The sequence below is a fragment of the Halichoeres trimaculatus genome, unplaced genomic scaffold, assembly GCF_033239565.1.
Source record: "Halichoeres trimaculatus isolate MK-OKI-2021-1 unplaced genomic scaffold, fHalTri1.1 fHalTri1_scaffold_15, whole genome shotgun sequence".
In the NCBI taxonomy this organism is placed as follows: domain Eukaryota; kingdom Metazoa; phylum Chordata; class Actinopteri; order Labriformes; family Labridae; genus Halichoeres; species Halichoeres trimaculatus.
In genome coordinates, this window is record NW_027437193.1 from 27,563,396 (window position 1) to 27,577,269 (window position 13,874).

Consider the following 13,874-nt stretch of genomic DNA (forward strand, 5'->3'; position numbering starts at 1 on the left):
CCAATGACTGTTATTGAAGGCGTGGCTATTATTTGAATACCTCTCTCTGATTGGCTACTTGGCGAAAACACAATACCCTTTGGGCAGCCTCAGGAGTATTAGTCGTTTTTATCGAAGTTAAAAACTTTAACAGTAGTGAAAAGATAATGTAGCTCGTAACTTTGACATGCGGCAGTCAGATCTAAAGCTAAGACCACTTTTTATTTTTTCAAAACGGTCGTATGTTTTTATTTTTGTGACAGATTAACAAAAAGAAGAGGACTATTCCCCATTGTTCGAACTGGATTCTCTAACGTAAGTTTAGATGCTAACTGCTAACTAGCTTCTCTTTAGCTGTATGGGCTTCTATCAAGCCAAAGGGTTGAATATACGCTCCGAAGTTGTGTTTGTTGGAGATGAGGAGTTCAATTTCTCACTGGAGTACAACTGCAAAGCGAAAGTGTGGTGTTTACTTTTTCTGTCGTACAGTCCCCTTAATAAAGGTGTAACTCAAAAATTACCTAAAAAAAATAGAGAACAAGCCAGTGGAAGAGACGTGACCACGTACTGTTAATGTTAAATGATTCGGGAATCGCAGTATCACATGCGTTAGTACGCCGCAATGGAGTTTATAAAAGAACCCAGAGCATATTGTGTGTCGAAGTGTTTTACACATTCTTGTTTTGACATAATGAAAGTGTTGTGGCCTCTTACAGTAACATGTTGAGAGTGTCATTAATGTGGTCATTGCTATTCTTTATACTTTCGTTGAAGCATTATTAGTTGATTTACTGACTAGTTTTCCCCACTTCTAACATTGACAGTGGACTGGTCAGTTACACTCAAAATGTGTAGTTAATATGTTTTCAGTTTATTTATAAGATTTCATCTTCTCTTTGTTAGGGGTCTAAAAGATACATTTAGTGTTTCCATACATGGTTGTTGTACTTGTCATTTGACAGTTAAGGTGCTTTATATATCAATCCACATCTTCCCTCAAATGTAATGTTCGAACATTGATGTCAACCTCAAATATCGACTTAATGTTTCAACTTAGAGTATTCAAAACCTCACAGCATAATGTACAGGCAATATCCAGTATTGTCATTGTAAGGTGTCCATAAATGTGGAAAGAAAAATACACAGACAAAAATCTAAATTACTGACTGCCATTGTATTTTTGTTTTTAGGCTGTCAAGATATCCTATTCCTGTGAGGAAGAGTTACCGGTCAGTATATCTGCACATATGTATTTATTTCTTCCTTGTGTTTTGGAATGGGCTTCTGCTGGCTCATGGTGTGACAGAGAAACGTGTTTCCATAATTAGATTCTGCTCTCAGCAGTTGTAGTAGTAGTAGTAGTTATTTAAGGGCATCAATGGGCTCCAAATACAAAGAAAACAGATCTACTTTTGTGTTCAAGATGAAATCATCTCCTTCTTGTGGCTCAAGAGTCACTGGTTCCCTGCAGTGATACTGTTATTTAGAGGCAACCACATGTTTCCTGTCATGCATCTGTACTTATGAATCACTTCTTCCTGCTGCACACTTGTTCTTGCTCACTGTACCTTTGTGAGCACAAAAAACTCTTAAACACACCCTGTTGGCATGCAGCGGTGGAAAAGGCTGCACCAACACTGGCACACACCAATTGGTGATTATAGTAATCTGCAGAAACATGCACTGAACAGACTCCAAAAGCTCTGGGCTTTGGTTTGTCCTGAAGCTGTTCACATTCACACAGCAGCAGGTCGGATTTTAACAAACATGTGCGTTTTGTTTATTTTTCTGTTAGATTATAAAAGTACTAAACACCTAGAGCAGTTTTTAGTGAGTATGTGGATCACTGGCTAGGGATGGGTACCTTTCACATTTGAAACAATAAAGTACAATGAAGTACCACTCCCTGGTACCGGTACTTAACGGTACCAATTTTTTGTACTTTTTTGTGTTTATGTGGTAAATAAATATCAGTTTGTTTAATGATAAAACTTTTTGTAATTAAACATATTTATTCTTCAATACATATATCCTTGCAATGCTGTGTTCATGTCCAGCATGGAGAATTGCCTACTCTTCCACTCCCTCACAGTCACTAAGATGCATCTAGGTACCTAAACATAGTACCTTTTGATGTTACGTGAATCGGTACCCAGTACTTTTGACAGAATTCAGTCCACCTCCTAAGACATGTTCTTTATAAACAAAAAAATATTGTATTTATGTTCTCTAAAAATAAAACATCTCTTATCAGTGAGTTTTTAGAGGACAGTGACTTAACAGAAAAATATTCCCACCATTTCTTGATGATTGTTTTTCTCCTGCCCATACTGTGACAGTTTCATTGAAAAAAAACATTACAGCTGTAATCTTGGTTAACACCAACCCATCACCTTCCACCACACATCTGACTCAAGCAACTTCCTGTGTTTTATCCCTGTACTTTATGGAGGAAGTTAAATATACAACTGTAACAACCGTCTCATATTCCTACGAACAAATTTAGTCAACCTCTGGTATGTGTTATATGATAAAATGCAGTTTCTTGATCTGTTTTTATAGCTTGAAATGTGTTTGAATAGCCAAAAAAGGAGAATGACAAAGACAAACTTTGTAGCCATGTGCCCAGTGTTTCTTGAGTCTTTTAGCCAATGAAAGGTTTTGGAATTAAACCGCCTGCTTGTTCTCCATGTCTTTATTAACGTGTAAAACTCAGTTAAAGAAGCTTGAAACTGATGCATAACCTCATGAGCCCCATTTCCAGTTTTCCTCGGGTGTGTGTGTGTGTGGAGGAGGGGCTGTGGGGCTAAACTTGGGGGACAGAAGGGTGTGGTTAGTATGACCTCATGGAGAAATGAGCTCATGGTAGGCTCTGGTCTTCATTTGGTGCCGTCTATCTTATCCATACAGCTTGCTTATCACTCTCCTTTCCTCTGGTGGAAGCTGCAAACATGCCCTAGTTTCACTGTTTCCCACAGCTCAATAGAAGTGTCATGATCTTTGCAATCCATGCAACAGGTTGTATTTTCCATTTTCAGTGAACTCCTCATGTTCTGGAGACTTCTTCTCTGCCAGCTCTGCTTGCACAGGCTACATTCTGTTGGCTCTGCTTGTAGCTGCCTCGGAGTTCACACACACACATACACACACTTCTCTGAGTCTCTGTCTAAGATGGACAGCATGCTTGTGTTGAACCCATCCATTCTTGCTCCCTCTCGTCTCGCCTGCCCCGCTTGTGCACGCTGCTGTTTGGTTGGTGTTGCCGTGGTAACGTGTGGCCAGAATGGGGCTTCACATACAGCATCTTGTGTTCTCTTCACAGAGGGCAGCTGACGAGAGCGAAGGGCAGTGACGCAAAACATACAGTATACAAGAGCAGCCGTGTGGACTGAGGCTCAGGACTCTGCAGCTCTGTCTGACACTTACAGAGGTCCTGTGAGGGACACGATCCCCCACACTGGGTGACTTTTGATTAGTTTCGCCCGTGTTGATTGAAGACTATTTTTTTCTTTTTTGGCTTTCTCATTTTTTGTTTTTTAAACGCAAACATTTTTTCGGGAACGAGACTGGGATTGTCCCTCATATTATGCACATCAATGGATACAAGTGGCTCAGTGGTTAGCATGGGAGCTGAGGAGCAGGCCTTTCATGTCCGCTACAGGTAGGAATCTCTCTGCTCAACTTCAGTGTGGTTGTAGAGTAGATTACTTAGTTTGGTAGTGTTTTTTTCCTCATATGGAACATAAAAAGCTGTGGGTAGAGCAAAAAAATGTTGCATCCTAACATTTCAATGCTTCAAACATATGTTGTCAGTATTAATACAAGTTGTTATTATTTGAAGAAATGATCACACATGATCGGTGCCGTCAAAAATTAGAGTGGAGCTGATGAAAGAGCAGCCCTTTCATCACGCTTATTGTGTCTTGTTGAATAAAGGCAGGTGGATTTGTGAAAACAAAGCATCAGACAGCTGTCCCCACATCCCCAGGTACAGAGCTCTGCGAGCAGGTGTGACCTGCCAAACATGGAAAGCCCTGCTCCAGTTGGCTTCAATATTTAACAAGCCCTGAAAAATTAATAACTAGCGTGCTTTGTTTTTCTTCACGTGTGTGTCCAATTTATCTGAGCCGAGATGCCGTCTGCTTCAGGATGTCTGTTTGTGATCATGAATACGACTGTCAGGATGGTTATCGTCTATCACATGCTTCCATTAGTCCCCACAATAGAGTCTGCCTGTGTGCGATACATTTAATAAAGCCTATCAGCCCTCCAAGGTGCTGTAATCTGCCGGTTGCACACTCCACTGGCCTAATCTCAGGTGACCAGGTCAGAGGAGAGAGCCTGAAAAATCGGATTAGTTTGCAAAATGCTGATGGAGCAGTTTTCCCGCTCGCATGAATGGACCGGCTAATGCTGTGAGAACATCACCGGCTTCTCCTTGAAAGTTTGGTGACGTGTTTAAGTGACGTCAAATTAGAAACTGTTTTGATATCTCAAGGAAGGGATGCTATTTTTTAACCCGTTAAATGCCTCTCACGTGGTCCACGTGCTGCTGCTGTTTTAATCCACCAAAAGGAGGCAGGTAGGCTAGTGTTTGCTGCAGCTATTGAGTGGGTTGTTGTTGTTAGCTTGGTAATAAACAAAGAGGTTTTCCTTATTTAACTCTGCTGATGAGCTTTATTCTGTATCCAGAACATGGTTTGTTTTTGTTCACAAACTGTAGCTGTGCCTCCTTGTTCAACAGGCTACGCTTTCTTTTCACAAGAGGAATTGTTGACCGAACTTTGTCTTCATATCAGTGTTTCTGGGTCATTTTTTGGAAAACTTTCAGACACAAACTTGAGTCAGGGGAAATCTTGCGGTAAACATTCTGAATGCACTTTGTGTGAAGCTAATCTTGACCCTACAATGCAGTTTCCTGTGAAACAAAAGTTGGCAGATTTACAAGTTTATACTGAGGAGCTCAGGTTGAATATGCAGCCTAATCTAGAGATAATCCATCAGCAGATACGGCACCGCTCATTGTTTCACACTCCTTTCATCTGGCCTTCAGATAAAGTGGGGAAAATAAGTATTGGACACATTGACCTTTTTCTCATCACATTTATTTCCAAAGCTGCGATTCAAACAAAATTTCTACCAGATATTTGTATTATCACAAATAATCCACACATGAAAAGAAATCATGACATTCAAGTCCATAAATAATGATAATGTGGAATTAAGTATGATAACACAGGAAAGGAGTATTGAACACACCATGGAAAGGCTGTATACTTTGGCAAGGAAATGCACCATACCACCTGAAATCTGTCAGTAATTATTACTTGAACTATCAATTAGTGCAAACCAACATCAGCTGGGCTAGAGCAAATTGATGGTCCTATAAAAAAGGTCGTTTTTTCACCAAGCAGTTAAATATGGCACACCTCATGATGGGTAAAGGCAAAGAGCTCTCTGAAGACATTCACAACCTGATTGTTGCTCAGCATCAGAATGGAACTGGTTACAGACTTATATCAAAGCACCTGAATACTCCAGTCAGCACCGTTGGGGCCATTATTCACAAGTGGAAGAAGCACCACCTTACCATCAACAGGCCACGCACAGGAGCTCCTTGCAAGATTTCTGACCAGGGAGTCAGAAAGATAGTCAGAAGAGTGCTCAACGAGCCAAGGACCACCCTGAAAGTGCTCCAGAAAGACTTGGAGGCAGCAGGTACAATTGTTACAGAGAAAACAATAGGCAATGCACTCCAGGACAATGATCCAAAGCACACGGCAAAGTTGACTCTCAAATGGTTTCAAAAAAAGAAAATCAATCTGTTAGAATGGCCTCGTCAATCACCTGACTTAAATCCAATTGAACATTTGTGGAAAGAACTAAAGAAAAGGGTTCACCAAAGGGCACCAAAGAATATTCCAGATTTAAAGACAATCTGTGCAGAGGAATGGGCCAAAATCCCACCTGAGCAGTGTGGGAGATTAGTTCAAACATAAAAGAAGTGTCTGGAAGCTGTCATTGCAAACAAAGGCTTCTCCACTAAGTATTAGATGAGTCTCAGTTAGCGTGTTCAACACTTTTTTCATGTGTTATCACACTTAATTCCACATAATCATTATTTATGGACCTGAACGTTGTGATTTCTTTTCATGTGTGGATTATTTGAGTTAATACCAATGTCTGGTAGGAATTTTGTTTGAATTGCAGCTTTGGAAATAAATGTGATGAGAAAAAAGTTGACTCATTCAATACTTATTTTCCCCACTGTATTCTGCAGGACTTTGTTCTGAAAAGCTTTTCATGTCTGCATAAAATGTTACTGTTTCCATAATCTCATTTAAAAACCAACCCACAAATCCAAAACCTTGGAGCAAACATAAACAAAATGAAAACGTCTGTATTGGAAAAGCAAAGAATAAAGGTGCTTTTATGAACTAAAAAACTGGTCTTGGGCATTCACAGCTGGGGCTCAGTGTTCGTCTCTTAATAAGAAGGTCAGTGGTCCAAAGACTGGAGGAGGAGCTTTATAAACACAGTCAATATACAATTTACCATTTTGGATCTCAAAAGGCAGCGCACAAAATGTTGAAACCTGATCTTATTCTCAAGCAAAGGCAGCATACAAGATCATGAACATCAGTATACTAACATTTCTAACCACCCTTTCCTCCATGTGACCATAAAAATAACCCCCTTCACTTTCTGAGGCATGTCAAAAGGATGTGACCATAACAAACAAACCGCTGTTTGAGCCATTGTTCTTGTGGGTGGAAGGAAGCAGCTAAACAACATTCCCTGTTGAAAGCCTTTGCTTTGAAAGAGGATTTGGGTTTTGTGCTCTGGTTGCGTGCAAACTTTGCTCATTTGGCTTCAGCTCTCAGTCGTGGAAGATCTACCTTTCCACCACATCTTTAAATTGAGGTTTTTAATCATAATATTGTATTTTTTGTTCAGTTTGAACAGCAGCTTGTCGGACCCTTGAAGACAGATTTTTCTTGTTTCTGCTGAAGGATGGAGGTGTCCTGCCTGGAGCTGGCATTGGAGGGGGAAAGGCTCTGTAAGGTGGGCGACTACAGAGCAGGGGTCTCCTTCTTTGAAGCTGCCATCCAGGTGGGCACAGAGGACCTGCAGGTGCTCAGTGCCATCTACAGCCAGCTGGGAAACGCCTACTTCCACCTCCATGACTACGCTAAGGCTTTGGAGTTCCACCGGCACGACCTCACACTCACCAGGTTGGACCTGAACAGGGATCTGTACAGATTATCACTGAATCAGATTAACAATTCTAATTTTTAGGGATGGGCGAATACCAATACCAGGTATGGATATCGGGCCGATACCAGCCTTTTTCAATGTATCGGTACTCTTGCTGCCAATACCAGCAACCGATACTCAAGGCAAGAAAATATGACCTCAAGCAAGTTCTCTTTGCCTCTAGTTGCTGCGGTTTAACACCACAGCAAATATGGATCATCTCCTCTTCAGACAACATGATTGAACCAGGGACAGATAACTGTTAAACTGATTTTTTTTGCACTTAAGTTAACTTAGAAAAAATACTTGAACTCTGACAGTTGTTAGTTTCATTGTGCACTTTTTATATTATTTTCTTAATATTTGTTTAAAAAAAGCGTAAACTTAGAGATTTGTTTGTTTTGATTTTGGACTTAATGTCAGAGTGACTGTGCCTTCTTCGATCAAAATGATGTGTCACTGTTGATTTAAATTTTATGTATCAAAAGTAGTAGTAGTAGTATCGGTACTGGATATCGGTGAGGCAGCACTTGTACTGGTAGCATCCTGAAAAAAAGGGGTATCAAACATCCCTACTAATTTGTGTAATTTGTATTGTAGGACAATTGGTGACTTGATTGGAGAGGCCAAAGCCAGTGGAAACCTGGGCAACACGTTGAAGGTGCTGGGGCGGTTTGATGAGGCTGTGGTTTGCTGTCAGAGACACTTAGACATAGCAAACGACATCAGTGACAAGGTAAGACAGAAAGGTGTACAAAATAATAATCACTACAGTAAAAGACACACACAGTCTTTACTACTGAAATGAAGCCATATTTGTTCTTAATTTCTGTCAGGTGGGTCAGGCGCGAGCTCTGTATAACTTTGGAAACGTGTATCATGCCAAAGGAAAAAGTATCTGTTGGAGCGGAGCCGAGCCCGGAGATTTCCCTGAGGAGGTCATGACTGCTCTGCAAAAAGCAGCGGAGTACTATGAGTAAGTGACTGCGCTCTGTGCTGTTTGATTTCTCCTGTCTTCTACAATCCAGTCATAATCCTCTTGCCTGTGTTTGTGCAATTTCAGGGCAAACTTGGCGATAGTGAAGGAGCTCGGGGATCGTGCCGCTCAGGGACGAACGTATGGCAACCTCGGCAACACACACTATTTGTTGGGAAACTTCCGCAAAGCTGTAGCTTCACATGAACAGGTGTGATATGACAAAAATATATTTTCAAAGTCTTAAGATTGTAAGTAGTTTAGAGACAGAATGAACACAGAGCATCCCAGGAAGTCATATTTGTTTAAAACTGGGGTGTAAGAGACAGGGTTATTATCATCTTCACTTTTATTACTTTGAAATCACTTTTTCAATGTGGCCCTAGTTTTTGTCCTAGTTTAGCCTGTTTAAAACTTTTGCTTTCTCAGACATAATCAAATCTGTTCTTTCATCTCTGGATTTCATGCAGCGCTTACTCATTGCCAAAGAGTTTGGCGACCGCTCAGCAGAGAGAAGGGCTTACTGCAACCTGGGAAACGCCTACATCTTTTTGGGGGAGTTTGAAGTGGCAGCTGAGCATTATAAGTAAGTCACATCCAAAACTTTGAAATCACTTACTGTGTTGACAAGAGGGACAGGATGGAGGAGGGAATGATCCACTGTTTGTTGGGTGTGGTGAGATGAAATCATTTTTAAGGGAAATGCTCCATCAGGCGTGCACTGATCTTCAATTTACATCAGCTTCTTCCTCCATTAGCATCTTATTGATGACATCAGAAATGCAGAGTGCCCTCCCTTCATTGTGTCTAACATGAGAAAGAGTCAGCCTGTTGTACATGCAGAATACTGCAGCCCATGTTTTTAGTGTTTTAAAGCAGCACATCTGTCTGTTTGTCAGGAGGACGCTGCAGCTGGCGAGGCAGCTGAAGGACAGAGCTGTGGAGGCTCAGGCCTGTTACAGTCTGGGCAACACCTACACGCTCCTCCAGGATTATGAGCGAGCCATCGACTACCACCTAAAACACCTCATCATAGCCCAGGACCTTAACGACAGGTACACAGACACATCCAGAATCAAATATTAACATTTACACAGTTGTTTGCTTGATGTCAAACTGATTTCCACTCTCTGTGTGTGCTGGATGCAGGATTGGAGAAGGTCGTGCATGCTGGAGTCTTGGCAATGCTCACACTGCGCTGGGGAACCATGACCAGGCCATGCACTTTGCTGAGAAACACCTGGAGATCTGCAAGGAGGTGCATGAGTCAAATGATCGCAGTGAATGATCTTTTAGTCAAAGAGTCACCCTCTTTCTAACTGGTGTCTGTGTGTTTTGTGTTGTCTCTGTAGACTGGAGACAGGAGCGGAGAGCTGACAGCACGTATGAATGTATCTGATCTCCAAACGGTTCTGGGTCTGAGTTACAGCACAAATAACTCCACACTGTCAGAGAACAAGGACATAGACTACAACCTGCATGGTGAGTTGGTTCAGGTGATAATGTTAAGCTTGAGGCTTTTACTGTGTAGATCGTGCAACCTTGGCTATGTTTACATGCAGTCAGTATTTGGGTTAAAGTCAATTTTCCGTTTTTTGAAATTCGGAAAAACCCGTTTACATGGGTGAGCAAACAGAGTTCTTCCCGTAACGACGCAAGGGCAACATCTCGACGCATAGAAAACATCATGACGTAATGCATGTCATCTTCACTTCCTCTTGCTGCATCCATAGCAACAACAACAACAGCAGCAGCAGAAAGGCAGACTTCCTGTACTCAAAGACTAAAATTCCTAGCAAACAGAACATGCGCAGAACACAAACTAATCTTCCTTTGGATGGGGATATCCTGATAGGCGTATACATGTCCAAATATAAGGGTTAGAAAAGGAGTACCCTGGAGGTGGTTTTCGGGTTTTTAAAAACCAGAATGTGAGCATATTCTGGGTTTATAGGCCCTTTTGCAATCAGGGCCCGTATGCACGTTCAGACCATTAGTCCTAAGGTTCTGCATGCACGACTGCAAATAATCGTCCATTTAACTAATAACACCATGAAAGAGACGCAGGTGCAGATCACATCATAATCGAGGGTAACATCCTGGAAAACCCCATGAAACAAATTCAAACTGCACATGTCTACCACTCAATAACAGTGATAAACCTGGTGAGCGATAACGGTGTGACTGAGAGATGATCAAGAAAAACATTTTTTAAGCTGAGAAATGGAGATTTTATTTCAAGAATACACATGGACGAACAGCTATTATGAGTGAGTCAATCAGGTAAACAAAGAGAAAGAGAAAGTTTGGCGAACTCAGAGTAAAAGCGTGTGGTGTTTCTGAGCGCACAGTAGAAAACCTCAAAAATAAAATCAGATTGATAGAATAGAAAAGAACTTTATTTTCATTGTAACAAGTACAATAAAATTAAAGTCACAGCAGCAATCAAGAAAAACAAAAGTAAGAAAGTGTATAGAAAGTGCAAAAATGTCCATAAGAAAATAGATGATGACAGCTTGTTCATCATTGTCCAGTTCAGCCAGTCTCCACCTCCACAGGGTCCAGGACTGAGCTTCTTCAGCAGTCTGTTCAGTCTCTGTCTCCTGGATCCTGTCTGCGCACAGCAGGTGAAGCTCCTCCAATGTGGTGTTGGTGTCTGGTGTTAGCTCTGTTAGCCATGTCTGTTAATAGCATGATGCTACTCTGCCTTCTGGTGTCCCCTCTGTTGCTGGGTTAGCACAGCTAGCTCGTCCATCTTATTGGAGATAGATCTTACGTTCTCAATAACGATGAATGGAAGGACAGGTCCATGTCGTCACTTCTTAGCTCACACCTGAGAACCAGCACGTCGTCCTCACCTCCTTCTCCTCACCTTGTGGGAAGACATCAGGCCTTACACCAGTTAGCACTGACATGCTACAGGCTGCTAACAGCTGATTTCACATGTAAACAATGCAGGTAAAAAAAAAAAAAGCAAAAATATCACAACAAAACCAGTTTGGTGTCTATGGCCAAAAAATGTACTGATCCAGTCCAAATACAAAGATTACGGTAAAGAGTTGAAAAAATAACAAGAAACAGACAAAAAAGAGAGAGCTGCTGCAAAAGGCAGCCATAGCCAACAGGGCGGTGCCTAGCAACCTTATGAAAGCTGTTTTGAGGAACAAGCGCCGCAGCAATGCCCCGGTACCTTGATGAATAACTTTTAAAGAAGTTATTAACTCCAGCATGTCACTACACACATCTTGGAAGGAACCAGATGTACAAAAGCAAAGAGAGAAGGGCTTTGATTGTCTCCGTTATCTCATCTGTTCACTGGAAAAATGTGTTTCCTAAATCTAAAGTTGCTGTATGGCTAAACATTGCCACCCTTCTACAGGATTGTCCACTGTCTTTACATGTTTTGTCTAAAAGGATCACGCATTACGCAATGTCTGCCTTTAAACAGCCGAACAGGCCCTGTAATCCTGCCACTAGTGCCTGTAATGATGGGGTCTACCTCCGTTAAAGCAAATGCTATTTTGACCCGTTAACCTGGCTCATGCGTACCGCTAATGAACTTTTTTTTTGGCTGCTAGTAACGGTCTGTTTCCCCGCTAATGGCCTGTCATGCATACGAGCCCAGGTTATTGAAAGTATTCTGAATATGAAAGGGTTAATGACTGCATGTAAACCCACTGTTTGTTTCTGTGCATTAGGAGCAAAGCCCAGGATGAGCAGACGACACAGCATGGAGAACCTCGAGCTGGTGAAACTCACTCCAGACAAGATGAATGTAAGAACACCTCCCCTGTCACATAGAGGGAATGTTGTATGCAGATGATGGTGTGGTTTATCTTCATCCTCTTGTCTTGTAGGGTCAGAAGTGGAACAGCGACATCCTGACCAAACAGTCCAAACCCTCCTTAGCCAAGGCGTCCTCCAAGCTTTTCTTCGTCAGCCGCCTGCGTGGGAAGAAATACAAGACTGGTGGTTCTAGTAAAGTCCTTCAGGACACCAGCAACACCCTGGACAGCAGCCAGACCCCCGCACAGGGACCACAGAAGGTACACAATGCACACACACCCTGACCTCGTGATCTCTCACAGCTCTTGTCAAAGCAGATGGATTATTCTCCCTCATGTTCCTGTCTTTGTGCTTTACTAGCGGCTCAGTCCGGACACACTCGGTGAGGAGGGCTTCTTTGACCTGCTCAGCCGCTTCCAAAGCAACCGCATGGACGACCAGCGCTGTTCAATACAAGATAAGGGCAGCAGGTTATCTTTGAGCAGTGGTTCAGCGTCGCCTCCCAGAGCCATCAGGAAATGTAAGTCTGTGAATCTACTCTCAAAAGTTCCACAACTGAAACTGAAGTTTGGCACTGATGTAACTCTTCATCTCTGTAGCTGTATCAGAGTCTGCGAACGTCTCAGGTGCCCCGGGCCGACGGTTAGAGGAGTCTGCAGCAGCAGCAGGAGGAAGCCTGCCTGGCCTCAGGCTCAATCAGAGCAGCAACCAGGCAGTTCTCAGTCACCTTATAGCCAACGCTGACAACGCAGAGCCTGACGACGACTTCTTTGATATGCTCGTGAAGTGCCAGGTATCCCACAGCTTCGAATACAGTGGTACAAGACACAAATAGGCATCCCTGTTTTCTTAATGAGTTCCGCTCTAACATGGAGCTCTCTTGTCCTTCACTCCCATCAGGGGTCTCGTTTGGACGACCAGCGCTGTGCCCCTCCTCCTCCTCCTGTTCGCGGGCCGACCGTCCCAGACGAGGACTTCTTCAGCCTCATCATGCGCTCTCAGGCCAAACGGATGGACGAGCAGCGCGTCACCCTGCCGTCAGCGTCACACTCCACAGCCAGGCCTGACTCCAACTGAATGTAGCACTTAGGGAAGAGACTGGTCGCTGTTTTATCTCATGAAGGTGTGGACAACATCAGAGCTCCGTGGTTGATCAGTCAGAGGAGCACCTGGTGTCTCTTTACCTTTATCCCTCTGGACATAACAAAGCACTGTCAGCGTCGTATGTAGTTCAAAACCAGGAAAAAATCTCAAGTTATACGAAGATTTGTTTCGCACAACTTGCACAAGACCAACAAACTCCGTAGTTTCAGGGACAAAGTGTTTTTTAAAATCTTGTTTGTCATGAATCTGTCCTCCTGCTAATTTCATTTCATCTTTTGTGTATTTTTCAATACACAACTGTAGGTATGTTTGTATTTATTGTACTTTTTATGATTGTTTTGGTCCTGCCGTCCCTTTGCTAAGTGTTTGGTTGTAACTCTGGTGTCTGAGTCAGTGTGGACACACAGGGTACAATACTCTGTCCATGTATTTTGTTCATATGTTGAGGGTGTTTTTTTGAGTCAGAATGGGCGGGAAAGGGAAGCAGTGTGATAAGCAAACTGATAAAAGAATGAATTTAACCCATGTACAGCCGATACACTATTTTGTACACTATCCAATGAGGAATAAAGCCTCGTTTGTAAAAAAAAAAAAAAAAAAAAACTTGTTTTGACTTAACAAAACACATGACATACATTTATGAAAAAGACACTTTATTGAACGTACCAGCAGACTCGAGTTAGCTTGAATTAATTTAAGTCACTTTTAAAAACAAGAAATATAAAGGCTAAATACAAGAGCCACGAGCATTTTGAAAACACACTATTATAAC

At 42.2% G+C, this 13,874-nt stretch overlaps 1 protein-coding gene across 2 annotated transcripts; it reads left to right on the plus strand.

Moving 5' to 3' along the window:
* The first annotated feature begins 68 nt into the window (after nucleotides 1-68).
* gpsm2 (G protein signaling modulator 2) lies at nucleotides 69-13,750 on the plus strand. 2 transcript variants are annotated; one of them, XM_074688200.1, is made up of 16 exons: nucleotides 69-294; nucleotides 1,170-1,208; nucleotides 3,302-3,640; nucleotides 6,993-7,214; nucleotides 7,837-7,972; nucleotides 8,073-8,212; nucleotides 8,300-8,423; nucleotides 8,683-8,798; nucleotides 9,112-9,267; nucleotides 9,362-9,470; nucleotides 9,565-9,694; nucleotides 11,911-11,987; nucleotides 12,070-12,258; nucleotides 12,359-12,518; nucleotides 12,598-12,791; nucleotides 12,899-13,750. In XM_074688200.1, exons 3-16 carry the CDS (start codon nucleotides 3,576-3,578, stop codon nucleotides 13,073-13,075), a joined length of 1,995 nt encoding a protein of 664 aa, XP_074544301.1. In that variant the 5' UTR covers nucleotides 69-294; nucleotides 1,170-1,208; nucleotides 3,302-3,575; the 3' UTR covers nucleotides 13,076-13,750. The 2 variants fall into 2 exon arrangements, with proteins under 2 accessions (XP_074544301.1, XP_074544302.1); XM_074688201.1 differs by lacking the exon at nucleotides 3,302-3,640.
* Nucleotides 13,751-13,874: the final 124 nt, after the last annotated feature.